The sequence below is a fragment of the Myotis daubentonii genome, chromosome 1 (genome assembly GCF_963259705.1).
Source record: "Myotis daubentonii chromosome 1, mMyoDau2.1, whole genome shotgun sequence".
Classification (NCBI taxonomy): domain Eukaryota; kingdom Metazoa; phylum Chordata; class Mammalia; order Chiroptera; family Vespertilionidae; genus Myotis; species Myotis daubentonii.
In genome coordinates, this window is record NC_081840.1 from 65,172,682 (window position 1) to 65,199,181 (window position 26,500).

At 39.2% G+C, this 26,500-nt stretch overlaps 2 protein-coding genes across 4 annotated transcripts in view; one reads left to right on the forward strand and one right to left on the reverse strand.

The window, feature by feature from the left end:
- The first annotated feature begins 4 nt into the window (after positions 1 to 4).
- On the forward strand, positions 5 to 5,396 carry LRRC57 (leucine rich repeat containing 57). Of its 2 annotated transcripts, none has more exons than XM_059704069.1 (6): positions 5 to 177; positions 268 to 373; positions 483 to 621; positions 1,119 to 1,387; positions 3,824 to 4,009; positions 4,452 to 5,396. In XM_059704069.1, the coding sequence occupies exons 2-6, from the start codon at positions 290 to 292 to the stop codon at positions 4,491 to 4,493; spliced, it is 720 nt and encodes a 239-aa protein (XP_059560052.1). In that variant the 5' UTR covers positions 5 to 177; positions 268 to 289; the 3' UTR covers positions 4,494 to 5,396. The 2 variants fall into 2 exon arrangements, with proteins under 2 accessions (XP_059560052.1, XP_059560062.1); XM_059704079.1 differs by having other exon boundaries at positions 21 to 42.
- A 3,672-nt stretch (positions 5,397 to 9,068) lies between these two features.
- Positions 9,069 to 26,500, reverse strand: part of SNAP23 (synaptosome associated protein 23) — a 43,562-nt gene continuing 26,130 nt past the window's right edge. The window contains exons 6-9 of one of the 2 annotated variants that reach the window (XM_059704093.1): positions 18,928 to 18,960; positions 12,866 to 13,024; positions 11,996 to 12,140; positions 9,069 to 10,405 (exon numbers count right to left, since the gene is read on the reverse strand). In XM_059704093.1, coding sequence (XP_059560076.1) covers positions 10,340 to 10,405; positions 11,996 to 12,140; positions 12,866 to 13,024; positions 18,928 to 18,960 — 403 coding nt within the window. In that variant the 3' untranslated portion in view covers positions 9,069 to 10,339. The remainder of the gene's footprint in view (positions 10,406 to 11,995; positions 12,141 to 12,865; positions 13,025 to 18,927; positions 18,961 to 26,500) is intronic. The other variant, XM_059704103.1, reaches the window with a different exon arrangement.

A 26,500-nucleotide genomic window follows, 5' to 3' on the forward strand; every position in this document is an offset into this window, starting at 1 on the left:
TCGCGCGCCTCCTGGGTCGTCTCCGGAGTCCGCAGTGAGCAGGTCCGGGGCTCCCGGGTCCTCCGCGGGCTCCTGGCGGCGTCTAGCCTCGGAGCGGCTGCTGCAGCGGCAGGGCCTGGTGGTCGGGCCGCCTGCCCTTCCCTGTCTTACTCGCCCGGATTCCGAGTTCTGCCGGAGGTGCCGGCGAGGGGGGGCGCGCAGCCGGGAGGCCGGTGCGGTGGCCGCTCGCCTGGACCGCGCGGTGACAGCTGCACTTCCTTCCCGCAGGGGCCCGAGCCGCGGTGCCAGGATGGGAAACAGTGCCCTCCGCGCTCACGTGGAAACCGCGCAGAAAACCGGGGTCTTTCAGCTGAAGGACCGTGGGCTGACCGAGGTGAGTGAGGCTGGGAGGGACCGGACTGGGGGCTGCACGGGGGAAGGGTGGCGGGGGCGGTGAAGTTAACCGGCGAGGGGTTCTCCGCGCTGTGAGCCCCTTTCTCCAGTTCCCTTCAGAGTTACAGAAGCTGACGAGCAATCTCAGGACCATCGACTTATCCAACAACAAGATCGAGAGCCTGCCGCCTGTGATTATCGGGAAGTTCACGCTGCTCAAGAGCCTCTCCTTGAACAACAACAAACTGAGTATGGCTCTGGCGTCTGGGTAGCTTTTGCTACTACTGGTCGGCTGTGAAGGAGGGTGGTGTTCTCTTACAAGCTAATGTTTTGTTATGAAACCGTTCCGGCTGCTCAAGACGCAGGGGAATGTCAGAGTCCCTGAAGTTTTCTCTCTCCTGTAATTACATCTACAAGCCGCCTCTGGTGGTAAAACGATTGGGACTGGGGAGATTTGGACGGGGCAATGGGAGGGGAGGGACTTTCCAAACGCCACGAAATTGCTGTCAGGTTGTGCGGAGGCTCCTGCACAAACTATACACATACACGCTTTCTTGCATTTTGATGGCACTCTCCCTTTCTGAGGACTATATTGGTAAAAATGCAATACTTAAAAATGGCACACGTGGGAATTCTGTGTATATTAACAAGAGGCATAGCAGGCTGCCATGTAGCTTTTATAAACTTCATCAGAGATGGTTTCAGCTGTATCAGATTCAGGTTTCTGTGTTTTTTGTCTTTGCCAGCTGTTCTTCCTGGTGAGTTATGCAATCTGAAAAAACTGGAGACGCTAAGCCTGAACAACAATCACTTGAGAGAGTTGCCGTCTACCTTTGGGCAACTGTCTGCCCTCAAGACCCTGAGCCTCTCTGGGAACCAGCTGCGAGCACTACCACCCCAACTTTGTAACCTGCAGCACCTGGATGTGGTGGATCTCTCCAAGAACCAGATTCGGAGCATACCTGACATAGTGGGGGAGCTGCAGGTCATCGAACTCAACCTCAACCAGAACCAGGTCGAGAGCTTAAGGGTTCCTTTCTAATATATATCCTGAATAATCTGTTTTTCTCTAAACTGTAATCATGGAGCTGGGCATCAGAACCTGGATGAGAAGTATATTCTATGGGCTGGGCTAATTTCAAGGCCCAAAGTCTCGTGGAGAGAGTTGACACACTGGTTGTGTTGGTTGTGTAGGTATTTTACAGAGGTTGGGATGGGTAACAGGGTGCTAACTTCAAAAGTTATACTACTGTCTCACAAATCTTGAAGAGTTCTTCAGATGCTTTTCAAACATGTCTCCAGTCATCTAACAAGGAGCTGTCAGGCCCAGCCAGCGTGGCTCAGTGGTTGAGTGTTGACCTATGGACCAGGAGGTCACTGTTCAATTCCCGGTCAGGGCATATGCCCAGGTTGCGGGCTCGAGTGCAGGAGGCAGCCAATCAATGATTCTCATCATCGATGTTTCTCTCTCTCCCTCTCCCTCTCTCTGAAATCAATAATATATGTATATATGTATATATATATATGGAGCTGTCAGAAAGATAGAGTGGAAAAGAGGCTTATACTCATAGGTTCTCAGAGTTAGACATTAGAGGTAATCTGTTGTCCTTTTTTGGACATCTTTGTCAATGTGTGCTGCTTTTGCTAAGAACCCATCAGCAATAGGCATTCTGGAGATAGCTCATTTCCTTATTAGCTTTGCTTGTAATATTTGAAATTTGTTTCCATTACTTCGGAAGCTCTTTGGTTATTATGTATAACTAGAGAAACAATCTTTGGTTTAGACATAAGACACAGATGTTGAAACATTAAACATAGTGAGATGGGTGGCCTTTAGTTTTTCTAGTGTCTATACTTCTAGATCGGCAGTCCAATACAGTAACCATTAGCCACATGTGGCTATTAACATTCATTTGAATTCAAAATTCAGTTCCTCAGTTGCCACAAGCCATATTTGAAGTGTTCAAAAACCATGTGTGACACTGGGCTACCATATTGGATAGCACAGATACAGACTATTCCAATCATTGAATAAAGTTTTATTGGGACAAAATTATCCTAGATTGTAATGACCTTATTTATGAAATTCAGTCTGTCTTTGAAGATATTAGCCTCCTCTTTTCCTTAAATGAATATTCTTTTTTTAAAATATATTTTTGATTTCAGTGAGGAAGGGAGAGGGAGAGAAAGAAACATCAATGATGAGAGAGAATTGATGATTGGCTGCCTCCTGCACGCCCCACACTGGGGATCGAGCCCACAACCCAGGCATGTGCCCTTGACCGGAATGGAACCTGGAACCCAACGCTCTATCCACTGAGCCAAACCCGGTAGGGCTTATATGAATATTCCTCAATGTTCTTGAGCTTCTTGGACTATTTTGTGGGGGAGGGGGGAACTTGAAAAAAATTGTTAAGCAACAAGTATTAGTTGAGCACTCATTCCACATTCACCTATGCTGATGCCTTTACCAGTGGTTCTCAGATTTTAATGTGCCTTAGAATAACCAGGAGAGCTTGTTAAAAAAGATCACTTGACCCCTCAGTGTTTTGATTCAGTAGGTCTGGGGTGGGGTTTGAGAGTCTGAACTGCTAAGAAGTTTCCAGGTGATAGTCTGAGATGATACCGGGTGGAGTAAATATTTGGTGACTTGGAGCATTTAATGGGCAAAGAGGTGAATGAATTAAAAATACTTGCTTGTTATTGAATTTGAGGGCCTAAAAAAAGAGTGGTGCTATGGAGAATAGACATGCTAAGTTGATTATGATGGTGCAAATGGAAATGTACTAAAAATTGGAGAGGAGTGGAATAGAGGTGAGAGGTTTGAATGTAGATACAGATTTTAACAAAAATGATGGCTTTAAGAATGAATGGATGAGCTTTCTAAGAGAAAGTTTAGACAGATGATCAAATATTAAGTATTAGAGGCTACTGCTTGAAAAATGTCCATAGGAACAAGAAAGGAAGCTAAAAAAAAAAGGAAGTTAAAAATGAGGAATTATTCAAAAGTTAGAAAAACTCAGTACTTAGATACAGTAGGGAGTTTCAAGGAAGGGATAGTACAATCAAGCATTTATATACACATAAAAGATTGGCAGTGAATTTACCAAAATGTTTATTGCTGGTAGATTGCAGTTCTTTTCTTTAAATTTAAAAACTTGACTCTCAAGTCTCCTATAATAAATAGTGCTTTTATTATTAGAAAATTTTATTTCCAAAAAGCCACTGGTACCAAAAGCAAGTCCTCCTTCCCCACACCCCCAAAAAGTGGAGGAGTAGTAACAGATGCTACATGACAGAAGCTTCTGGAATGAGTAGGTAGTAAGAAAATGGAGGCGGTAAAAAGAGAACTAGGACAAATTGTCAGGTAAAGGTTTTCTGTTTTAATTTAGTAAAAAAATAACCATTACAGTGCTTATACTTTTTCCTATTCTTTTTTGTTGTTAAATAGATATCTCAGATCTCAGTAAAGATATCTTGCTGTCCTCGCCTTAAAGTTCTTCGCCTGGAAGAGAACTGCCTTGAGCTCAGCATGCTTCCACAGAGCATCCTCAGTGATTCCCAGATCTGTCTGCTTGCTGTGGAAGGCAACCTTTTTGAAATAAAGAAACTTCGAGAACTAGAAGGCTATGAGAAGGTATGTATTCATATACTTCTGCTCCAGAGAAGAGAATGGTGAAGTGACGCACATGAATGTTTACAGCTACAGGCTGCATGGATAATCCTGTTTGTCAGCAGGATCTGTTTCCCATTCTGGAGGGGAGTTCTAAGAGTCAGCCAAATTCTTGTACCAAGATGTACTGGTATATACACTCGTATTGTACCAAGATGACTTCTTCTCTAGACAGTGTAAAGCATCTTTGTCTTTTGATAGGTTTTCTATTAAAATATCAAAGAAAAGATTAACAGACCCCAAAACTATGTACTTTAGATTTGCATTTAAAATAGGTAGATTTTGTAGGAAATGAGGGACCATATCCAATAAAAACCTAAATGGGGAAAAAAATCATATGAAAAAGGTTAGTATTTGCTCATGCCAAAACAGCACATATATATTTTTTTTCTTTCATGACTTTTAGTACATGGAGAGGTTCACGGCCACCAAGAAGAAGTTTGCATGATATTCTCCACCAACGTGGGAATCCTTATAGGACGTTAATTTGGAACCTGCTGCAATCTGGCTGAAGCGAAGGCTCCTGTTGCTGTCAAGGATGTCTGCAGTAAGGAGCTGATACTCCAGGAGATTATATTGCATTTGATCTCTTTCCTTTCCAGAGCTTATCTTAAATAAGCTAAAAGGAATCAACAGACAGGAAGAATTCTCCATTTTGAGTCATGAATAGGGCAATGGACAGTGCTGATCTTCATCATTAGTTTGGTTGTTAAGAGACCAATAGTTAGTTGCTATTTATACAGTGAGGGGATGCTGCCTGGTAATAGAAGAGCTCCACACCACGGCTTGAAATTTCATGTGTAGTTTCAGTGAGAGCTTTCATAAAATCAGCTGGCATCCCACTTCTGTGTTAACATTTCACATTTTTATGATACTGAAATAACTTGTTGAGAGGCTGCTATGGTTATTCTAAGGATCTGTGTTTTGTTCCAGTCCATCAGTTCAATTATAGTATTTATACTTGGAATTTAGGATGTACATAAACGTGTGACTGTCTTGATTAAAAGTGTACCTTGTCAGAGAAGCGTCACTACAACACTAAGACATGTTCCCAAGGCTGCAGTAGCAACTTCTTTACTATTGCAGGTGCCTTATTGGTAGAGGGCTCTGAAGAGCTAGAACCATATATGCAAAACTTGTAAGATACAAGGGTTTTAATAATCAAGATTTTCCTGAAGCTTTGTTAGAAATAATGTCTTATTTCTGGTAATCCTTTTCTCCTTTTTGTATTTTATAACTCTACTAATCAAATTACCTGTCAAAAAGCAACTATAGTATTTTAAAACAACCTATGTTTATCAAGTTTATTCTCTGAATGAGAGAATATATTAAATAAAGAATTTTTAATGAACTTTTTGGCTGGAAGAAAGGTTCATCCTTTAAAAGAAGACAGGAAAACTAACCTGTAAATGGCCTTTTGTTTGAAAATAAACTGATTAGGAAGAAATGTTTCATGTTGAGATTGCATAAGTACTGCAATGCCTTCATGTGACTGATAAACATCTTGTGGTAGTGGAACCATGTTTATTAAGAGAAACTGAAGGTACAAAGGTAGATGGTTTCAAATTGTTACTGATATGAATCTGTCATTTTTTGAAGTTTTGTCTTGTCCAAGGGGCTATTATTTACAATATATTTATAGTTCTTGTTTTACAAACCTAGTTTGACCTTTGAGATCATAGGAGCCTAGTATTTACTCTATATGAGGAAGTCTCTGACCTTCAGTCTGGTCTGGGTATTCTTTTTCCCATGTTATTTTCTGTTTCTCAATTTGGGGAGGAATAGTTTATCATGCTTGAGTTTTATAAAAAAAAAAACAAAAAAAACAAACTTCAATCTTACTGATTAGTTAAATGGATAATTAACATTTCTCTATTTTATCAGTACTTACCATCTAATAAATAAGAACTTATAAATTAAACTTAAATGTCCCCAGCCATTTAATTACTAGTTGGAGTTTTTAAAAAAATCTCCAACTCATTCAGTCGGTGTGGCTCAGTGGTTGAGTGTCAACCTATGAACCAGGAGGTCATGGTTCAGTTCCTGGGCAGGGCACATGCCCAGGTTGTGGGCTCAACCCCAGTGTGGGGTGTGTAGGAAGCAGCCGATCAATGTTCTCTCTCATTCTTTATGTTTCTATCTCTCTCTCCCTCTCCCTCTCCCTCTCCCTCTCCCTCTCTGAAATCAAGAAAAAAAATATTTTTTAAAAATCCCCAACCCTATGACAGTGACTACTACCTTTCACAACTTGGACCCAACCTTATTTCCAGATATCCTTTCTTCACTCTCATTCGCCTGCCTAGTCATACCAGATTATTCTCTTTAAATCCACAGTGCAATGTTTCTGTTCTTCTAACTGCCTTTATACATTGGTTTGTCAGTCAGAAATGCCCTCTCTTATTAACATGCTCTTTCCCTGTCTAAGCCCCTTTCTAAGTCTAAGTCGAATTAACTGCTCCTCCATCTGTTACAATAGCACTTCTCACATTTTGTATCCATCTGTCTCTTGCTAGACTGAACTACTTGATGGCAGGTACTATTTAAAGTAATATATCCAAAGTTACAGTACACAAGCATTTAAGACTTAAAAATGAACCAACAAAGCAGGTTGACTTGTGGTCTGGAGACCCACATTCTATTGGCCACCAGCCCTAAGTCATCTACATTCTTTTAGGGCTTGGGTGGAAGTCAGTGTAGAATACTGAATAAGATTATAGGCTTTGCAATTCTTGAGAATCTCTTTGCAGAGACTTTGTCCAGCACAGAGTTAGGTGCTCAATAAATAAAACCTATCCCCCCACCCAAAGTAAAAAAAAAAAGATTATAGGCCTCGGAATGAGAAAGACCCTGGTTTGAATCCAAAGTCTGTCATTTAGTAGCTTTATGAATTAGAGCAATTTATTCTCATCTGTAATATGGGCCTCCTACCTTTCAGGTATGTTGGGAGGATATAGTGAAAAGATACATAAGAAGGCAGCACAGTGCCCATGACAGTAAGCATTTAATAAATGGCGCCATTTATTTCATCTGTAAGATATTAAAATAGAATTTAGCAAGTTGTACAGAAATGGAAAGCTTTCATCAGATACAAAGTTAAAAAGGAGAATAAGGAACTTAGATATCAATCTGAGAAATATAAATCTGACGACGGTAACTTAATATTCTAGTAAGAGAGTGACCTGAAGAAAATAGCATTTGCCTGGCTGGTGTGGCTCAGTTGTTTAGGCATTGTCCCGTGAACTAAAAGGTTGCCGATTTGATCCCCAGTCGGGGCACATGCTGGGGTTTCAGGCTCAATCTCCAGTAGAGGTTGTACATGGGCCAGCCGATAGATGTTTTGCTCTTATATTGATGTTCATTCTCTCTCCCTCTTCCTCTCTCTAAAAATCAATAATACTTTTTTAAAAAGCAGCTCTGGTCAGCATTGCTTAGTATTTGGAGCGTTGGCCCCAGCAATGAAGGGTCACTGGTTTGATTCCTGGTCAAGGGTACGTATCTGGGTTGCAGGAGGCAACCAATTGATGTATCTCGCTTCACATTTAATGTTTTTCCCTCCCACCTCCTTTCCTCCCTTCCACTCTCTCTAAAAATCAATGGAAAAAATATCCTCAGGTGAGGATTAACAAAAAAAGAAAATAGCATCAAAAGAAACAAATAGAAACTAATTCTAAGTACAATTCGGTACAGGATGTCTGGGAAGTAGAAATTTAAGTTAAGGGAATATTCACAATCCACACATGACATGAAAATATCTAGGGTTGAAGTGGTAATAAAGGATGAATTAAAACTGAAGAAAAAAAGGCACGACCATATGGGATAAGACTGAAAATATGGAGAGCTTATTGTTAAAAAAAAATTAAGTAAATGCTTTTAGGAAGGGCATTTAGGGATAGCACAATCCCCAGTGTTTTATACCTTCTTATTTTACACATGTACCATCACCTGCCAAACTACTCTCTTCATCATGGAGCATTTCTATTACATAGGGTCTAAATGAATCTCACTTTAAATTATTTTCCTCTTCATTCCCATGTTAACTGTATCTTCTCTCTCTTTTTTTAATCCTCACCTGAGGATATTTTCCCATTGATTTCTCGAGAGAGGAAGGAAGGGGGAGAGACAGAGAGAAACATCCATATGAGACACATCAATTGGTTGTCTCCTGCACACGCCCCACCAGGACTAGGGATTGAGCCTGCAACCGAGGTACATGCCCTTGACTGGAATTGGACCTGGGACCCTTCAGTCCACAGGCCAGCGCTCTATCCACTGAGCCAAACCGCTAGGGCAACTGTATCTTCTCAAGTGGGTTGTAATTCTCTCTCATAAAAACTATCCTTTTGTGGGGAGCAGCTACAGTGTTTGGACAGGTTCAAGCCTTGGACTGATGAGAGGACACAGTCCTCTCACTGCCACGTGCAAGTCCCAGCTTGGAGGGCAGGGCCTTCCCAGCACAATTATAGCCAACAGCTGTAGTTGTAAGCTTGAACCTATGGTCTGAACACGTGGCCCCACGTGCCTGAGTGATGTAGGCTTGACAGAATTCAGGTGCATGTAGTTGAGTAGGATTGAAACCCACGAGAATGTTGTAAACATCTTGACCACGCCCTTACTTTGCCTGGTGGAGTCTGCTATAAAATAAAGACACTGCTTGTGGGTGCTGGCGCTGTCTCTCAGAGAAGCAGCCTCCCACCGAGACCCAGCTTTCATTCTCTTGTCTGTCTTTTCTAAGCCTTTCAGCCGCCCCCACTGAGGTTCACCCTTGGCCGTGCTGGTGTGGCACATCCTTTCAGTCATTAGTGTATTGAAGCTCAAATGAGTAAAAGACTAGTAATGATTAAAATGTACCTCATGACAAATCATAGAATGGAAAGTCCTACCAGTACTTCCAATAAAAATGGTAAAGGTGCTTTCTCTTGCGAGTGCTTCTTGATTTATGGACCTTTTCTTTTACTCAATTTGTTACATAAAAGAGCTGATGAAATGGTAGCCCCCCTCCAAAAAAGTCATAGAAACACACCTATTTTGAAAGAACAATTCCATCAGTTACAAAATTTAATTGTAAGGATCAAGCAGTGGTTATCGGTCAAACCAAACCACATTAATAGTTTTGATGTGTACAGGTGCCAGCTTTTAAATAAAGGTGACAAATACCAATCAGATTCTTATAACACTGTTCAGGATCTAAACAAGTGTGATTTTGAACATAGTTCAATACACAAGGCTAAAAGAATGATAGTGCAATCATCAATAATAAAAACAAAGGCATAATTTTCCAAATCAATTTTAGTTAAACAGAATTCTAAAGTCTAAATCTACATAAAACAAAAATCTAATGATTTTTCTACCTGAGATCAAAACAAGTTTATATTTTCCTATCTAAACATAATTCTTGGCATTGAGGTAAATCTGAAATCATGTGAAATATTTTGTCAAACATTCCCCCAAAATTTTAAGCCCTGCTTTAGACAGAAATTCTCATGTTACAATACACATTTAAATATTTTTCTTCAAAGACTAATGACAAATTTATGAGGTTAATAGGCTTGAATTAGAACCATGATACTAATAATATGAAAATAAAAAGCCATTCATTTGTTCCTGTATGGTGCAATATGAAATGTGATCACAGACTCAATGTACATATATGAATCATCAAGAGTTCAGGAATTAAACTCACTTTAAGAAAACTCATCCCATTCTTTTTTGAAGCAGAGGTTCCAAAGTTGTGATGTATAACAAAAATATTGTATATAAGAGCTCCAAAACTAAGTAATAGCCTAAATTGGCAATAACTGCAACTTAAAATCTAAACCCAACTAGATCTTAACTGCGGCTATGCAACTTACTGCTTTGTGGCCTGAAGGTTTTACTGAGGTAACAACCTCTTATCTCTTGCTTCTCCTCCTTGCACTCCCCCACCCCTGTCCCCAGCTTCCTATTTCGTGGCTGTCTTTGGCAATGCTTCCAAATCATGAAAGCACAAGAACCTACCTACTCCAGTAAATGAGGAGGGTGAAAAACAATGCTATATATGATGTATAAAAACCAAGCTACGAGTATAAACTGAGAAAGAAAATATTAGAAGGAAGGCTGAGCAGCAGTCTACCCTCAAGGAAAAAAGAGAAAATAAAAAACAGGGGGTGGGGGGTGGGGGGTGTGACTCCTTGCCCCTCTTCCACATTATCTCCTGATTAGAAGAGTGTGGAACCAAAATTTCAAACTCTGAAAAGGCAATGACTCTGAAGGAAGAGCTAGATAAGTGAATAAATGGTAAAGAAGTACAGCAGTACTTTAGCTGTCAATGAGTTTCTTTGCTCTGGCATTGGCACCTTCAATACGATCTTTGTTGGTGTCAGCCTGAAAAAAAAAAAGACACCAGCATTACTTCACAAGGTAAGTTAATCTAATAAAAGTTAAATTCCAGCTTGGCCACTGTGGTTCAGCGGTTGAGCATCAACCCAGGAACCAAGAGACTGCTGTTTCGATTCCTGGTCAGGGCACATGCTGGGGTTGTGGGCTCAATCCTCAGTAGGCAGCCAATCAATGATGTTCTTCTCTCCTCTCTCATCAATGTTTCTATCTCTCTATCTCTCTCCTTTCCTCTCTCTATAAAAATCAATTTTTAAAAAAACATTAAAAAAGTTAAATTTCATACACTTGGAGTAATTGATACACTCAGGAAATTCAGGAAACAATTGAAGTCACATTACAAAATTCATCTTGGGCAAGAACTGACAATATCAAATTAATTTGGAAAAAACTGGGTGTATAAATATGATGAAGGTATAACAGAACTTGCCAGTATTTCTTTTTTTAAAAAAAATATCCTTTTATTGATTTCAGAGAGGAAGGGAGAGGCAGAGATAGAAACATTAATGATGAGAGAGAATCATTGACCGTCTGCCTCCTGCACACCCGCTACTGGGGATCAAGCCAGCAACCTGGGCATGTGCCCTTGGCTGGAATGGAACCTGGGACCCTTCAGTCTGCAGGGGACACTATCCACTGAGCCAAACCAGCTAGGGTAACTTGCCAGTATTTCATGAATTCTACATTTTTTTCACAGTTTAACATGTCTGAAACTGGGATACATCTTATAATCAATGGCATTTAGATGCAACAAAATATAAGAATGCTCTTCTCTGCTACTGATCTGACCTTGTGGGAGTCCCCTGAACGGAATCATAGAATCCCATTTGGAGTTATCCTAAGTCTAGAGATTGAAATAACCTTCCCCAAGACCTTTAGAACAGATGTATTACCACAGCCACATCAATATATGAATTAAAATGATGGGTAATATGTAGCCTAAACCCCTTTGAAAGCATCGTTTGCCTCAATAAAATCCATTTTAAGTGACTCCACAGTGAGTCAAGCTTAAAAACTTACCCTATGCTTTAAAGTACACTGATACTTCAATAAGTAACAATGAATAAGAACGGCATTTAGATAAGACACATCAAAACATTGAACACAATTTCACTTGCAGTGTCTTTTACATTATATGAAGTAAAAAGAAAAGCAATCACCCTTTTTCATTACTCACAGGACTCTTATTTTGCGTGCCCATTCCACATGATCCATTCTGCAGAACTGATTTTTACCTTACGGACTTATGAGAATTCAGGAACTTACTAATTTATTATTTAACAACAACAACAACAATAAAAACAACTCCAAAAGCTAACTTGCTCATTCGGGGGAAAGGTTAGAGATTCTAAGCTTCATGTGTAAAATTTTAAATGAAACCATTTCATTCCAAGTTCTTGGCTTCAAAATGAACCAATTGCTATAAGCAAAAGAAAAAACTTAGCTATTGTTTTTCAATGTGCAAAAACTGGCTGCTTCATCAAAACTCTTAACACCGGTGAGGACAGGGTCCAAATATCCATTACTAAAACACTATACTAGATGTCTCATGTTCCGATGGTACTAAGAAACTTTTACCTTTTCTGTGATCCGGTCTATTTGTCGATTCTGAGCCTCAATCTCATTGCCCATGTCCAGGGCCATGTTTTTTAAATTTCCTAGGATATTGCCCACTTGACTCAGGTTCTCTTCCATTTCATCTTCTCTGGCATCATTTGTTATACTATCACAAAAAGATAGTTAATTCAGTTTTTGATGAATTCTAAATGGACTAAGTCTGGATTTAGTTTGCATAAAAACAAGCAACCAAAATTACTTTAAGCAGCGTTAGACCCAAGAAAACGTAGGTTACATTAGAAGCATTCCATAGTAAAAACGGAAAGACTAATAAAAGAGAGCAAGTGTCTTAAAGCTATGTAAGAGACAATTAAGTAACAACTCTGGGACAGTGGTTCTCAAAGTGTGACTCCCAGTATAACCTGGAAACTTAGACACAAAACATGCTATTCTTACATTCCATTCCAGATCTACTGAAACAGAATGGAAGTAGATCCCAGCAATTTGTGTTTTAACAAGCCTTCCTACAACAAAGTTGAGTAATTGCAACTAAGACTGTATGGCCTGCAAAGTCTGAAATATTTATTATCTGACTCTTTATAGCTATTCTTATAGGGATTTGGTTAACCCCTGCTCTAGAGGATACATTTTAAAACATTTTCTTATTTACATCTTACATCAGTAATTTGGAAAGTGCTGAAAAATATAAAGAAAAATCCATAATTGAAGGCCAATATACCACAGTCAACATTTTGTCAGAAGGCTGATTTTAAAATGAAATAAATGCTATTTCTAACTGATGAGTTAGGATTCATGTATAACTATACCCATCTTCCTCAGTGAGCCATTCATTTAGGAAAGGGATAAAAATATTGAAAGGAGCTGGCATACCGTTTAATGTATCCATCCTTGGCTGCTCCTGTGGCTGCTTGCTGAGGCTGACCATTTGTTACTCGGCCTGGCTGCTTAGATACTACATTGCTAGAAGAGTTGTCTCCACCATCTCCCCATGTTGCCTTATAGGCCTTACCAGACTCAAAGTTCTTTGTCCTATAAAAGAGTCAGGAGTGCAGAGAGACCCCAAAAAGCAGGAGAGGGAGAGTTGTAATTATTAGTGCTTGTTACCTTCAGGATGACCTCTGTACCCTTACCATAATAGCCACATACATACATACAGCTAAATCTAGATTATCTGTACTCTGAACCATCACAATATGGCATAGGAATAAAGATGAATTTTAATGCCCACTGACATTAAAATTTATTTTTTAAAGTCCAAGTACTTCCATCAAACCTTCATTAAGCAGTTAGCAAGTAACAAAATGTATTTTTATTTTTTAGGCTCCCTCAGCCACTGACACTCTCCAGAAAAGAGGTTAATGGACACTAGGAAAAAAGTGTTCTTAGGCAAAGTGTTCTGGGATGCCTTAAGAGGTTCCTTGGTGGCATCTCAGAGGTTGATGAGGGATGGAAGAGTAAAAAGGCTGAGTAGGCAATACTTAGAACCCAAACGCCCCTTACTTGAACCAGAGCAGTTCCAATTTATCAGTTTTATTAAGTTAGAAATTTGCACTAAAACTTTAAAAAGGATTTCTTAACAAACATCATAAAGGAAAGGCATGAATTACTTCCAAATTGAAAAATCAATAACTAACAATCTTGGCCAAACTGGTACCAGGTATAAATCCTTTGGTTTAGGACTTTTTCATTTAAGAATTTACTTTTTCTAATTTTAAAAAAAAACACAATCCTAAATCCAGGCCTCTTAAAAATAAAAGCATAGGCTTTCGATGTAACCAAAATAGCCAAAAATCAGCCAAAGCCAGAATTTTTACCAAGGGATTTACTACTCAAACTGGTATAAATAGCAATGGTATACTTAAGTGACTTTAAAATAGCTATTACAGCCCAACCGGGTGTGGCTCAGCAGTTGACTATTGACCTAGTGGCTCAGCAGTTGAGCATTAACCCAGGTACCAAGAAGTCATTGGGCCCCAGGTTGCTGGCTCAATCCCAAGTAGGAGGCAGCAGATCAATGATTCTCTCATCATTGATGTTTCTATCTCTCTCTCCCTCCCCCTTCCTCTCTGAAATCAATAAATTTTAAAAAAGAAAAGAAAAAATAGCTATTACAAAAAAAATAACACAAATAAAACGTTTTACTGATTGAGTAGGTACAGTTTCATTCATACAATTTTAGTTTTTTTCTATATACATAAGCAAAGCAGAATATGCCTATAATACTGGTCTCTGATTTATTCCACATAATATGTTAATGAGGAAGTTTTGAAACTACAGAAGCAGAGGAGATATTCTATAAAAATAGTGGCTCCTTCTTTAATAGGCATGTGAGGATTCATTTTTTGCAAACACAGAATTAGAACTTGGACCTTAATCATTAATGCTAAAGAAAGGGTACTACTACTTTTTTGATAAGAGGCACTGAAAAGGTAAACAAATCTATGAACACTAAAGAGCTAGTTCTCAAAGTGCCTTTCCTGGTTCCACTTTAAATTCTCACAATTAATTTCCAATGTATGCTATTATGTTTTATTAATTACTTTGTCTAATAATAAGCTATGATAAATCTTTCCTGGAACAAGGTGGGATTACATATTTTTAAATGTATAATTATCTGTTAGTTTGGTGAAACCGATTTACATGTATTCTTTGTTAATAAGGTTGATCTCAGGCAAAATTCTAAAGCAGAGTAATAGCTAGTAAACAAAATAAACATTAGTTTATCAGAAAGTGAATAACCAGGTATATTATAATAGAAGTAATATAAGATAAGTGGGATTTTTATCAGCATGTCAGATTGTAGAAAAGGTCAAAGACTGAGGGCTGGAATCCGTAAGTCACTAAATATTGACACCATGTTTCTGAAAGTCTACTCTTTATGTATTAAGACAGGACTTGTGGGCTCTTGGTCTATCAGGAGATATATACATGTTCCAACCTCCTTCTCAACTTTAAGAGATAATATTTGAAATTCCTTAAGTTTTTTAGAATTTTTCCTTTCACAATTAGATATAAGGGGCATAAGATGCAAACAAACTGTTTTAACATGATATGAATGAGGTTCAATTAAGCCAGTCTATAAATGAAGAATCAGACTGGTTACTAAACCCTTATCCCTTTAAGAGGAATGGATCTCTGAAGATGTTCTTCTAATATCAAGGAGAAATGATACAAAAAGCTGACTTTGAATTTTTTTCTTTTTACAGCTTTGCATTGGATTGTCATGTTTATTTTTAAACAGGTTGCATGTTTATGAAGAAGTGATTTTTAAATGCTGTTGGTTTTATCTTCACCCTTGTGAAAGGTCCATTTCTCTTTCAGCACCTCCACTCTGGGTAATACCTTCTAGTTGCTCATGATCTTGCCACCTGCCAATATTACCCTGGAGCTTCTCCCACCAAATTAGAACACCTTTGAAAGTTACCAATTTTTAAGGGCATTGTCAGGTAGCTGCCAAACTAATAAAAATAATAATGGTTTTAATTTAATTTAATTTGTCTTCTTACAAAGGGTCTTAAATGCTTTAAAGGTAATATTCTCCTAATTTGAGCACCAGAGTGACCTGGATGGTTTGAACATACAGATGCACAGGTTACACTATAAAAATTCTGCTTCAATATGTATGAAGCCTGGGAATTTTTTGTTGTTACTGTTTTAGGTCTTTAGCTACCCAGGCAGGGAAGATTAACACTGTTCCAAGGGACTTACAATCTGTTTTAGAAGTAGTATTTTAGGTGACCGTAATAGTCTTTGCTTTTCTATATATTGAGACACTGAAGAATTGATCTAGAGCAGGGGTGGGAACGTCCAGCTCGAGGGCTGTATAAGGCCGTGAAATCATTTGGTCTGGCCCTGCCAAGGCCTTAGGAGTCAGTTAATTAAATGTTTGACCAAGTACAGCAGGCTGATTTTTAGGTTGATAATTTTGTATGGGCCTGCGAATGATGTTATAAATATCCAAATGGCCCTTGGCAGAAAAAGGGTTCACCACCCCTGCTCTAGAGGAAGCAAAGGTAAAAACCAGAAATTTTTCTTTTTTTTAAAGCTATAAGATTTAGCTCAGCTGGTAGAGCATCGACCCATAAACCAGGAGGTCACAGTTTGATTCCTGGTCAGGGCACATGCCCGGGTTTGGGGCTTTATCCCCAATGGAGAGTGTGCAGGAGGCAGCCAATCAATGATTCTCTCTCACCATTGATATTTCTCTCTCTCCCTCTCCTCTTCTCTCTCTGAAATCAATAAAAATATATTTTCTAAAAAGCTACGAGATTTGCAGTAAATTGACTTGAACCCTAATCCCAAACCTGACATTCAGTAGCTGTAAAACCTCAAGCAAACTTCCATCTCTTGAGTTTTATGTAAAACTAAGATAATAACAATACATAGTTCACAGAGCTATGAAAAGTTCTGTTGATAATGGATGCAAAATTGCTTTGTAAAGCATTAGACAAAAAATATCATTCTTTGGCTTCAACCTCAACCTCAACCTGATCCTTAGTTAACAGTTCATGCCTTTAAAGTGCACAGATTACCAATTAGTATGTTTACTCTTCTGGCTCATTAACATTCCCTAGCTTTGAGATCTATAAGTAGCTGAATATAGTTGGCATATGTTCACATAACAAGACATCTAGGCCCAGGATGTTTTGGTTTACAGTAAAAAAAAAGTAATGGTTTTGACCTGGCCGGTATGGTTCAGGGTTGAGCAGTGACTATGAACCAGGGGGTCACGGTTCGATTCCCGGTCAAGGTACATGCCCAGTAGGGTGTGTACAGGAGGCAGCAGATCGATGATTCTCTTTCTCTCCCCCTCCCCCTTCCTCTTTTTGAAGTCAATAAAAACATATTTTTAAAAATAAGGTTCTGATCTGCAACAGAACTCTTTTGCATAATAAAATTTATAGCCCCTCTAGGAAGAAATTAGACTTCATGATAAAATGTTACTTAAATTTGTGAATTTAATGCAATTAAGAACTCTATCAGTTTAAGAAGTCTAATAACCTTTAACCATTTTTCCCCCAAATAAATCTCGTTGAAAAATGATAGGTTTGAAATAAAAATTTAAAATATCCCTTAATTAATTTAACTTCTATAAAAGCAGAAAACAAGTATCAAGATAAGAACAAATAACTTTAACAGTTTCTTTTTCTAGTTTTGGTTGTCAGCATTAGTACTAACTGATTAGCAAAAACCAAGCCAAATATTAGCCAAATTTCTTTTATATCAAGGAGAAAAGGGGTAAAATAAATACCAATTATAGTGTGTATGTGTATTTCTCTCTCTCTCGTGTGTGTGTGTGTGTGTGTGTGTGTGTGTGTGTGGTTTTGGATGATCAGACTACATGGAAGAATAAAAAGGAGACCAAGAAAAAAACAGGGTGAAAATCAAATACTTAATTTTCTAACACTTAACCACAGTCTTCATAATTCCCATAAAGATCCAAAATGAAGGAGTGAAACATTATAGTAAACAGTAGTCTGACTAGAGGGTTAACTTTCATAAAAACCAAGATTAGTTAGCTCCATATTAATTTAACATGAAACTATAGAAAACTAACACATGACATATTAGGAATTATGGAACAGATCGTAACATATACAAAGAAGGGGGAACCTTTATTTTAAAAAAGTAGATACTAAATATTGGTAAACATTTTGAATTCATATCCCACCTTGTTCCAAATGACATTTAAGATGACTGGATTGGGCAATTAATTCCTCAATTTGGTAATGACCTAAATGGTGGGGAATCCAAAGTATTACAAGCAACACTTTAATAGAGAAAATCTTGATTCTGGAACCAGAAAGGAGTAGGAAAACTTAATAAAAGATAGGATGCTGAAATCAAAGTCTATAGAAAGAGATAGATTTAGCCTGAATTCACTTACATTTGATCAGCAATAGGACAGCAATTCTCTAAAAAGATCAACCTATTTAAAACCCCTTAGGCCCTGGCTGGTGTGCCCAGTGGTTGGAACGTCGGCCCACCAACCAAAGGGTCTTGGGTTCGATTCCCAATAAAGGACACATACCTGGGCTGCAATGTGATCCCGGGCCATAGTGGTAGGCAACTAATTGATGTGTCTCTCTCACATCGATGTCTCTCTCCCCACCCCCCCTTCTTTCCTTCCATTCACTCTAGAAAATCAATGGAAAAAATATCCTCAGGGGGAAGATTAACCAAAAAAACAATAATAAATAAATAAATAAATAAATAAAACCCCTTAGGAAAACGTCAGGGGTATTTTTTAAAATTATATTCTTATTTATTTTAGAGAGGAAGGGAGAGGGACAGAGAGCTAGAAATATCAATGATGAGAGAGAATCATTGACCAGCTACCTCCTGCATGCCCCCTACTGGTGATCAAGCCCACCACCGGGCATGTGCCCTTGACCAGAATTGAACCCAGAACCCTTCAGTATGCAGGCCGATGCTCTATCCACTGAGCCAAACCAGCAAGGGCTTCAGGGGTATTTTTATTTTTATAATATTAAATGTTATTTAGCAAAATCTTAGTTATCAGAGCCATTAGTCAAAGGGTGGTATTATAAATTAAGGTCCTTTTTGTCAAGTCCATATTTTGGCAGACAGTACCCATCAAGAACAAATTCACTTTACATTACACACCACAGCACAGGTTTAGGACAGTCTCCACCATTCACAAAATCCATGCACATGCACAGAAAAGCCATTTGAAGCATCACCTTTAGATAGCGGGTTAACAGCCCCAACTGCGCCATAAGACTGCATCTTAATGTTCCCTTTGATCAGTTACTGAGCCCGGCTTCTGATGTTAAATCTTCAGTTTTAGTAAGCAGAGTAGGAAGGAAAAGATTAGGTGAGAGAATGAAATGCAGAATATAGTGAATGCCAGTCAAACAGAACAGAAGCAGCTTTAGAGTTTTCAAAACATAATGCATTTAAATTCCTGCCTGATTCCATAGAAACAACCAACATCTGAGAATCTAGATAAAAAGAAAAAATAAAAAAAAAACTACTTAATCAGCGCATACTTCATCTTTCCTAAGAAAGTCTGGGTAATAATATTCTTTCCTAAAATTATGCAAATTAATATGAAGAGAAGGCAAATACTAATGAAGAGGTTGTAAAACTTCCTCACTTTTTTCTTGGTGATTACAGATTTTTCTTAATTATTTCTCTTATAATTTTTGTTGGTATTTTAATTTTAAAAAATCATTTTACATGCCAACCTGACCATCAGCCAACAAGTTTCCCAAGGACATTCAATCAACAAATATTTATTGAGCACCTACTATATATTAGGTACCATGTGAGGCACAATAATAGAGTAATGATAAATAAAACCAGAGATATGCCTTACTCATCTTTCTATCCCTCCTGTGAACAGGATGAAGGAAGTGAACTAAAATGTGAACTAAAATATAATTCAATGTTATTTTAACCAATCAGAGCTGAATATTTATACCTCAATATGACACAGGATTAGAATAGTATACAATGTATAGTTCCAAATTTGAACTTCTCTAGGAAATGATCCAGAAATATCAATTTGCCGTCAAACTGTGTGCTATTATGTTTGATATTATAAGCACAGACTGAAGAGAGGCAAATAAAGACAGAAGGATACCTTGCCTGAGAATGGTTAAACTGGTACACCAGGCAGTTTACTAATCTGAGACTTCCCATTTTAAGTCTGCCTCCTTTTAAACTCTTGTTAACTAGAATTACAACTCTTCAAAGTTACTCACAAAGATATAAAATTTTTAATAAGGATATGCAATATTTTTGCTTTTACTAGTAGGATTCAAATAGTAGCAAGCTAACATGACATTTATTCACAATTTTAAAATTTAATCCTGGTAGTCTTATTTTTAAAATCTAGTAATTCTTTAAAAAAATTAGCTGAGGTTACAATTCCCTTCTAATACAAGGTTCTGTTAATTAAAGCTATCTCCATGTCTTATTTTAAAAAAAAAAGAAGAAGAAGATTTGCTGACCTGGTTTCAATGAATACTACTAAACAAATAAAAAGTCTCAAAGAACAAATCTACTCAAGACATTTTCTATATAGCAATACATCTAACAACAGCTACAACAAAAAAGTTCATTCTTTTGTTGCCAAGGTCAAGAAATGTAGGATATAGTTAAAAGCTAGGGCTCTACCTGGTTTTGAATCTCAGCTCTTCTGCTTGCTAGTGTAGCCTCTTTGTGCCTACATTTCCCCGAATGTAAAATGGTGAAAATAAGAAAGTCTATCTCATATTAAAGTTACTGTTAGGATTAAATTGAAAGTGTTCAGAATAGTAAGAGTCTAAATTAACATTATAGGTCCACAGCTCTTATCCAAACCCTTGGATGTGAAACATTTTGAGCAGTACCACATGATCAAATACAACAATATTTCTGCAGTGAGACAAACTGACATATTAAGTGTAATAAAGAGTATAGGAGAAACCAAGATGGCGGCATAGGTAAACACAGGACATTGCTGCCTCCCACAACCACTTCAAAAATACAACTAAAAGACAAAACGGACATCATCCAGAACCACAGGAAGGCTGGCTGAGTGGAAATTCTACAACTAGAAGTAAAGAGAAAAGCACACTGAGACTCAGAGGAGGTGTGGAAGTAAAGTGCAGAGGTACGGAGGCCCACGTGGAAAGGGCTGGCAACTGAGGACACGGTTGTCTTTTTCAATCGGGAGGGAGTCTCAAGCTCCATACTGCTCTGAACTCTAGTTCCGGGTGAGTCTCTGGGGACCCAGACTCATAGGGGGAGAAACTGGACTGTCTGGCATCGGGTGGAACTCGAGGGCGGCTTTCTCTCAGAGGTGGTTGCAGCGATTACCCCAGGACCCGGGGCCTCTTAGGGTAGGACTGAGGAGCAGCCATAGCAACTTGCTTTGCCCTGTTGATCCCCTGAGACCCCGCCCCACCCAAGCTTTTACATATGAAAGGCCTGGCCCTTTGCAATCTGAAAATTACCTAACAAACTGCAGCTGGGTCAGAGAGACCCAGAACATCCAAAAGAAGGCCCAAGGCCCCACAGCAGCTTGCATTGCTTCACAGCTGGGCCTCATCTGGACACCTCCAAACCCCAAACAAAGAAGAGGAATCTGAAGATCTCTCCATAGTTCCTGTTGGGTAGCCTCAGGAAGAAGCTAAATCAGCACCTCCTTAGAGATCCACGAGCCAGTGTACCCAGTGGTCAGAGTGGGACCACCCAGATTACAACTCCTCAGATCCATAAGGGACACACTCAGGGGGCAGACTCAGTGAGCACCAAAGTCCCACTGAAGCAAGTCTTGCCCCATAAGGGTGTCTCCAGCACAGAAGTTCTACCACTGCAGACACAGCCGATTCTCACTGCCAATTGGCCTGGAGGTCAAATCCTCTCAGTGATACCCACAAAAATCAAGGCTTAACTACAACAAGACTGTGCACAAAGCCCACAAAGGGGTGCACTAAGAGTGTCCACCTCAGGTAATTGGGGAGGCTGAGCCACTGGGCCCTATAGGACACCTAGCACAGAAAGCCACCCTATCAACATAGGGAAGCATAAAAAATGGGGAGACAAAGAAACAGGTCACAAATGACAGAAATGGAAGAAAGTACACTATTGGATACAGAGTTCAAAACCACGGTTATAAGGTTTTTCAAGAATTTTCTAGAAACTGCCGATAAAGTTAGTGAGACCCTCAATAAATCTAGTGAGACCCTCGAGGATATGAAAAAGGACCAACTAGAAATTAAGCATACACTTACTGAAATAAAGGATATTATACAGAGTTCCAACAGCAGACTAGAGGATCGCAAGAATCAAGTCAAAGATTTGAAATACGAAGAAGCAGAAAACACCCAACTGGAAAAACAAAACGAAAAAAGAATCCAAAAATATTAAGATAGTGTAAGGAGCCTCTGGGACAACTTCAAGGGTACCAACATCCGAATTATGGGGGTGCCAGAAGAAGAGAGAGAGCAAGATATTGAAAACCTATTTGAAGAAATAATGACAGAAAACTTCCCCTACCTGGTGAAAGAAATAGACTTACAAGTCCAGGAAGCGAAGAGAAGCCCAAACAAAAGGAATCCAAAGAGGACCATACCAAGACACATCATAATTAAAATGCCAAGAGCAAAAGACAAAGAGAGAATCTTAAAAGCAGCAAGAGAAAAACAGTCAATTACCTACAAGAGAGTTCCCATACGACTGTCAGCTGATTCCTCAACAGAAACTATGCAGGCCAGAAGGGAGTGGCAAGAAATATTCAAAGTGATGAATACCAAGAATCTACAACCAAGATTACTTTACCCAGCAAAGCTATCATTCAGAATTGAAGGTCAGATAAAGAGCTTCACAGATAAGAAAAAGCTAAAGGAGTTCATCACCACCAAACCAGTATTATATGAAATGCTGAAAGGTATCCTTTAAGAAGAAGAAGAAAAAGGTAAAGATACAAATTATGAACAACAAATACACATCTATGAACAAGTGAATCTAAAAATCAAGGGAATAAATAATCTGATGAACAGAATAAACTGGTGAATATAATAGAATCAGGGGCATAGAAAGGGAATGGACTGACTATTCTCGGGGCAGAAAGGGATGTGGGGGGAGTGGGAAGAGACTGGACAAAAATCGTACACCTATGGATGAGGACAGTGGGTGGGGGGTAAGGGCAGAGGGTGGGGTGGGAACTGGGTGGAGGGGAGCTATGGGGGGAAAAAAGAGGAACAACTGTAATAATCTGAACAATAAAGATTTAATTTTTTAAAAAAAGAGTATAAATAGCTTCAGTTCAGGTTACATTTTGTGGCCTAATTAATGAGTTGTGGTACCACATTATGAAAAAGACAAATAAAAAAAACCAAACCTTTCGCTTTCAGAGTCTTTTAGATTTCTGAATGATAGGTAAGAGACTGGACCCGAGTTGTTATTACTAATACCAGAATTAGTAATATCCTTTTACGAAGAAAATTAAGACCCTGTATTGACCTTTGAGAAGCTCATGGTATGGCTGTTTATATGAAAAACCTAAACGCAAAACCAGGAGATGAAACTGGAAAGGTCAAAACACTGACAGAAATGAGAGCAGATATAACTGAGGACAAGAGATACCTTAGAGGCCAAGGACTCAGACATAAAGAAAAGTAGGTGGAAGGAATTACAATCAGACATCTCTAACTCTCTCCTCTTCAGGGAACAACTGTTCTATTATAGTAACCCCTTGATTCCATCTGTTAAGAAGTGCCTTCTCTTAGATCAACTAAAGGACTTGTATGCATGCATATAAGCATAACCAATGGACATAAGACACTGGGTGATAGGGGAGGCTAGGGGACTGTCTAGGGCGGGGGGATAAAATGGATACATATGTAATACCCTTTGTAATACTTTAAGCAATAAAAAAATAAATAAAAAAAAAAAAGGAAAGTAAACTGAGAAAAAAATAAAAATAAAAAAATAAAATTGCCAAAAAAAAAAAAAAAAAAAAAAAAAAAAAAAAGAAGTGCCTTCTCTTGACCCTCTGAGAAAGAGTTCTGCTGAGGTTGGAGGTGAAAGACTACTTCAGGACCATACTCTATCCTCTCTTTCACAAGTGTCCAAGAAAATCTTGCCCATGCTTGGCTGGGATACACAAAGAGACATAAAATTAATACTTCTGTATTTTCATTTCCCACTTTCTATGGTATTAGACCATCTTAGGATTCACTGCTCTACCTGTTCAACTGCTGACTGAGAACTGATTTTGCTGTAGGTTTTAGGGAGGAATTCTTCCTCCTTGCTATTCTCTTAATATCTAATCTAACTAAAATTAATTTATTTTTTTCTCCTCTGTACTCTTCCAAGAGGGTACAGAGAACATAGGAGAAAAGGATAAGTCTGCAAAACATAGCTAAGCGTTTGGATAAAAAAAATTTGCACATTTCTAACTTGTTTGCTTATAGTAATCTATTAAACCCTGAATGACAGTCATAGTTAATAAAATACGCAATTTTGGAGACTTATCCAAGGTCTAAAGAGATCAACAGACTTGTTTTAGAATAGGAAGCCAATGGACAAGCATAGATAGAGCACTGTCAAATCGTAACTTCTTGTGCCTAAAACAACACTGAAGTTAATCAAAGCAACTTAACTCTATTTTCTCTAGTAGCAATGGCACAGAGAAGGTTATCATGTGAAAGCACTTATCAGAAATTATGACAGAATAACAAAAGTTCCTCCATTACTAACTCCTTGGGGAGTAAAAATGCTGAGTCTGTAAACCTTTGTATCACATTCTTGGTTTACCACACCCTGAGACAACTAGATGGAAGAATGAAAGCTTATGAAGCTCTTAGAAGATGAATACTCTTCAGCAGTTATGATAGCCATTCAATCTCCAGACACTGCCCTTTAACTAAGGATAAAGTTCAAAGTTGTTTTGCTAATTACTTCTTAAAACAAAGATGAGCTCCAACAGAAGGTAAGATAATGACTAACTGACTTAGTCCAAACCTCAGTGTGATCTGAATAATATAATATTTGTCAACACCATGGAGTTTGATTTACCCTAGAATAAGTAAAGAATTTAAATATTCAAATGCAGTCACCAAGAAGAAAGAATTCCTTCCTTTCAAGCATAATCTCATACACTATATACAAAGAATTTAAAGACTTTTATCTCCTAGTTTACTAGCAATCTCAGATCTTTGGAGTCTGTTTTGAGTTTTCCTTCCTCGTGTTTGATATACAATCAGCTGATTTTAAAAGAATCTGACTTACATTTTTTTCTCTAATCTCAGTGATAAGGTCTTACCTCACAGGCCTAGATTACAAAAAGTTTCTACCTAGTCTTCTTGTGTGTAGTTATATATTCCCTCCAAACCATCAACTCCTTACTCTGGCATTCAAGTTACTCTACAGCCTACTTATGTCTTATTTTCCACTTCTCATCTATATAAATCATGCAGCTCAGTTAAATCAAGCTTGTCTGTAATGTTTGTTTACATTAAATCTCCCACAAAAAAGGCCTTCCCAGTTCTTCCATGTCCAGCCAGATCCTTCTAATCACTCAGAGCCTAATTCAAGTCCTATCTATAATAATCCTATCTAATAATAGACAAACATGGTAATTGACTATACCTTCACTACGCCTCTCATCGGCTAATCAGCATTATATGCAAATTAACCGCCAACAAATATGGTGGCTAATTTGCATACTGCAGGCAGGGCAGGACAGCGCCATCCCGCCTGCCCTGCCACCTTCTGGGCCTGCTATCTGCGATCCGGGGCGGCAGGCGTCCCGTGTGCAACCCGACTTGGGGTGGCCGGGCAGGGCAGCGAAGGCTTGAAAGCGGCTCCGGCTGGAGCAAAGGCCTGGGTCCCAGGTGCCGGAGGAAAACTGGTGCCAGCAGCCAGGGGAAGGGAAAGCCTATTACACGAATCTTTTCGTGTAACAGGCCTCTAGTCTATAATAATAAAAGCATAATATGCTAATTAGACCAGAGAGCCGAATGACCTTCCAGACATCCTTCCCAATGAAGCTGTGGTGGCGGCGGCTGAGGCAGAGGCAGTTAGGGGTGATCAGGCAGGCAGCAGAGTGGTTAGGAGCCATCAGGCAGGAAGGCAAGTGGTTAGAGGCAATGAGGCAGGCAGGCAGAGGCAGTTAGGGGCAATGAGGCAGGCAGGCGAGTGGTTAGGGGCAATGAGGCAGGCAGGCAGAGGCGGTTAGGGGCGATGAGGCAGGCAGGCGAGCAGTTAGGGGTGCTGAGGCAGGCAGGCAAGCAGTTAGGGGCCATCAGGCAGGCAGGCAAGTGGTTAGAGGCAATCAGGCAGGCAGGCAGAGTGGTTAGGGGAAATTAGGCAGGCAAGCGAGCGGTTAGGAGCGATGAGGCAGGCAGGCAAGTGATTGGGGGGATGAGGCAGGCAGGCAGAGGTGGTTAGGGGTGATGAGGCAGGCAGGCAGAGGTGGTTAGGGGTGATGAGGCAGGCACGCAATGTAGTTAGGGGCAATCAGGAAGGCGAGCGGTTAGAACCCAATGGTCCCAGATTGTGAGAGGAATGTCCGACTGCCCATTTAGGCCTGATCCCACAGAGATCCCTGTGGGATCAGGCCTAAATGAGCAGCTGGGCACCCCCCGAGGGGTCCTAGATTGCGAGAGGGTGCAGGCTGGGCTGAGGGACGCCCCCACGCACGATTTCGTGCACTGGGCCTCTAGTCTTTCCTATAAGATGCTCTACAAATCAACCTTTATCAATTCTGTACCCTTTGCCTTAGTTGATAACACATCATCTAGCACTAGATTTATATATTTTTTATGCTTTGCTATTCTTCCTCATACATCCAACCATAGGGTTAAGTCTTTTGAAGACAGGACCCAAGTCCTTTACTCCCCTGGCCATCCTCATGCAACTACCACAGAATATATATTTTGTTAATCCTCCTTGTTTGAAAGGAAAAAACACTAATTCCATCCACTTTGTATTATCCAGATGTGTATCTCCCAATCTTTTTGTGTATTACTAAAAAAGAAATTGGAA